Source organism: Osmerus mordax, chromosome 9 (assembly GCF_038355195.1).
Source record: "Osmerus mordax isolate fOsmMor3 chromosome 9, fOsmMor3.pri, whole genome shotgun sequence".
NCBI classification, from domain to species: domain Eukaryota; kingdom Metazoa; phylum Chordata; class Actinopteri; order Osmeriformes; family Osmeridae; genus Osmerus; species Osmerus mordax.
In genome coordinates, this window is record NC_090058.1 from 12,471,344 (window position 1) to 12,475,120 (window position 3,777).

General features: G+C 40.9%; 1 protein-coding gene across 1 annotated transcript in view; it reads left to right on the forward strand.

The window, feature by feature from the left end:
* The window catches only part of sptlc2a (serine palmitoyltransferase, long chain base subunit 2a), a 19,520-nt gene extending 16,256 nt beyond the window's left edge, over nt 1-3,264 (forward strand). Inside the window, exons 11-12 of the mRNA XM_067243749.1 lie at nt 1-50; nt 724-3,264. The exon at nt 1-50 is cut by the window's left edge and continues 80 nt beyond it. Of these exons, the coding sequence (XP_067099850.1) occupies nt 1-50; nt 724-825 (152 nt within the window). The 3' untranslated portion in view covers nt 826-3,264. The remainder of the gene's footprint in view (nt 51-723) is intronic.
* The last annotated feature ends 513 nt before the right edge of the window (nt 3,265-3,777 follow it).

Here is a 3,777-nt window from a genome sequence, read left to right on the forward strand (position 1 = left end):
GAGCGCGTTTCTGCATCTCCGCCTCCCACACCAAAGACATGCTCGACACGGTAACTGTTCCCTGCTGCCATCGCCGACTATTTCTTGCTTGAATAACAAAGTTGCTTTATGAAAGTTCAGATCACGTTCATGCTTCCATAAAGTGGTGTTAGACACCCCCCTGGTGTTAACATATGCTGCCTTTTTTGCGCCAGAAAAGAAATGGTGCTCCCAATTATAAAAAAAAACACGTTAGGAGCACCAGCAAACATGTAAGATCACCCGACGAAAATGTTCATATTGTCTTTTCAACTCTCCAAAATGGTCATATAATGATTCACCTTGCTCTCCTCCTCCCATCATCCCCTCTACGTCTCCTTTTCACATAAAGACTTCCTCCTCCCCTAGTACCCGAGAAGAGAAAACCTTTGATGTCTGCATTTTAAGAGGTCTCAGAAGAAGTTGCCCACGTATTTGGGAGATTGATGTCTCCAGTCAATGTCATCCTCTCTAGTGTCAAAGTCTTTAGTTTGAATATTCAGTGAAGGTGCAGCTCTGTCTTTCTCAGTCCTACTCCCTTTTTCTCTTCAAAGTGTTGTCCGTCCTTCCATTCTCTGTCAATCTTAATCCCTCATTTCCGTGTTTGCACTTAGTGTTGTCTGTGTTTGATCAGAAACTGTTTTTCTGTTCGTGTGTATGTGTGTGTGTGCGTGCGTGCGTGCATGCCCTTCTGTCTATCCACAGGCACTGAGTGTGATCAGTGAGGTGGGAGATCTTCTCCAGTTGAAGTACTCCAGAAAAAGGAAACAGTCCTTTGACGAGACGACTCTCGAAGAGGACGATTGAACCACTAGTGAGCCACCGGTCTTCCACCCTGGCTCCCCGAACCACAATCAAAACCTGCACTTCTCCTCTTTCCCTGAGCTCTCTCTCTCGTGCTCAGCTCTTGTGTCATCACAAAAACAATTAACCCATCACCAAACTAAGTTCTACCAGCTTTCTTTGAGCACAGCAAAGTAATCCAGCCAATGCAGGCTAAACGTACAGTGATCACCCTATGCTCACTTCTTATTAGTCTTTAAAGAAAGGAAAGGATGCGTCTTAATTTATCGGGTCGCTTTTTCGCTCTCAATTCCTTGTTTCTTTTGCTCTGAAATGTTAGTAGTTTGGCATAGAGTGCACGTGTGTTTAGTGCAGTTGTGTGTCCAGATATGACAGGCCAACGGCCAAACAGACTGTTTGATTTGAACAGAACGGAAGCGTCCTCAGGTTTTCTCCAAACCACACCAAACTGGCATTGTTGCATTGTATTGTTGCATGCAGCAAATATCACTGAATATTATGGCACAACAATAATGTCGTCTAGCAAGCTCCACACTTTAGTATTTTCTTAGAACTTGCCTTCCTCCTCCAAATTTCTAATCAGTGAGATGGCTAAGTGAGTAAGAGGTGGACAGGAATAGTTATTTACCTTAGTCATCCCATAATTTACATATGGATGAGGACCATAGAAGTTTGACTATCGCCCTTACTCTGTCCCTCTACACCTCAGCCTTTAAAAGGTTTGAAAACCAGTGTCTTACTTGAATCTCTTCACTATAATGTCCTTTCGCTTTACCAAAGTGTTTATTGTTTTGTTTGTTTTAACTTTTCAACAGAGAAATGAACCAATGGACACCTTTTGTCAGAGTCGTCGAAATTTAGGAAACAATAGAGTTGCCTTTTTGAGGAGCGGAACCTTGTTCGTCAGGCCTTAGCAAATCTCTTGCCCCGACTTGGCTTTTGTATTGCTGTATATCTTACATGGCTTTAAACTGGTTGATTAGCATGGCGATAGTTATGTAAATCGTCTTTGCTTATATACAAGTCACCCAGCTAGGAATGATGCACTTGAATAATACCATAACTAGAAAAGGATACTCAATGTGGAATACGATTCAACTAAGTGTAGTAAAAGCTGTCTTATAGTGCTTGAGTTAAACATACATCTCTGTTCTTTGTGATACTGATGATTGCAATTGGCTGTCACTGGACATGTTTCAAGATAATGTCCAAATGTTTTAGGACACATTGTGTAAAATGTATACTTTTTGTCATTTTAATTTTGTCTTACAACCTCTCCAAAGATCATTCTGGTTGTATGTGTTTGTGCGTGTGTGTATGTATGATATTCGTAGGCTTAAAAACACTTATTTGTTCTTTGAACCATTTCATATATCTTTCCTCAACTCAGAAAATATCTTACCAACGGCAGCTGCAGAAAAATAGAAATGCATACTACTGACGAGTATTTTTGAATCGCTTGTGACTTATGCTACCAATGCATGTACACAGTATGACGTAGTCGATGAAGCTGCTAATCAACCAGATGACAAGGTGCTGAACTGTGTTCATGGTTACACTCCTGTTACTTGGCTCACATGTGGCTTGTCTTCCAACTGCCAATTGTTCCATAAAGCAGGAATGATGACTTAGCTTGCTAGCTAGCTACTCAGCTAGAACCGTTTTGTTTTTCACAATGAAGCTAACAAAAATAATTGTATTGTTGAGTTTAATATATTAGAGGCTTTCTTAAGGGAAACCATACTTTAGTTTTAGTGAAGAGAAATCTAAAGTTTGCGTTTTCTTTTAGCACTGTGCTTTATGGAACACCTCCAATCAGCTGACTGAGAAATAACTTATGATGGGGTCTGTTATGTGTCAAATTATTTTCTTTATCCGTTATTACAAATTACCGATATGATGATATACAAGTGACCTGCAACGGTGGGGGATGGGAAAATTATGCTAAAGAAATATTGAATATACAAATATTTAAGAAATAAAAAATAGTTTTGTTACTGTACACAAAAATGCGTCCCAAAATGACAAATTATTCAAGTCATTTAGCTAGCTATTTTCCTCAAAGGCAAAAATTCAAATTAATCTGCACTGGACTTGTGTAGAAAAGTCTTTGTAAATGTATATGTTTCTTGTTTGCACACAGGGAATATCCATGGTCATACTTTAATTAAATGTCTTATCAATTGTTGAGGTGTTCAACACTGTCTTAAACTGAATGTTACTGTTCTGTAGAACAGTTGTGAGTGACCATTAAGCGACCAGCTTTAAGGAAGAATTCATGTATGTGTTCTAACATAACTTGGATGTTCAACCAACCAGTGCATACGGAAGTCATCCTCTTTTGGATCAAAGAAAATGCACTGATGGCCAGATGTTGGTGAATCACCAATTTTGTAATTGTTTCACTCATGTTACAGACATCAAAATGTCATTAAAACAATGTAACTCAACTGTGGTGGTGTAGTGTACTTTTTGGGGCACTTATTTCATTTCACTTAGTCAATATTTCATCAGAATCAGAATTGGTGTTTATTCGCCATGAAAGTTTGCACAGACAAGGAATTTACTTTGGCAGGAGAGCCTACCTAGGCAGCCATTTTCGGCGCCAACTAGAAAGTTACAGCATAACATGAGGAGAGGGGAGGAGAGAAAAAGGCAACCCCCAGACAATGCTCCTAGAGGAGTACAGTGTGGGAACAGGCACAAACCTCAGCACATAAGCCCAACAACATTTACAAAAACACGTGACTTGCAACGGGGTGGGGGGGGGGGGGGGTAGACAAGCAGCATCTGGACCTGCAGCCATGGTAGGCGCTGGACACAGACCCGCCAGCCACCCTGGGGGAACAAGCAAGCGAAGGCGTTGGATGGGGGTGGGGGGGTGGTGATATCTGTAGTAGGTGAAAGTTAATGTGTGAGTAGGTCTGGGTTGGCGCCCTCGACCTAGGCCACAAT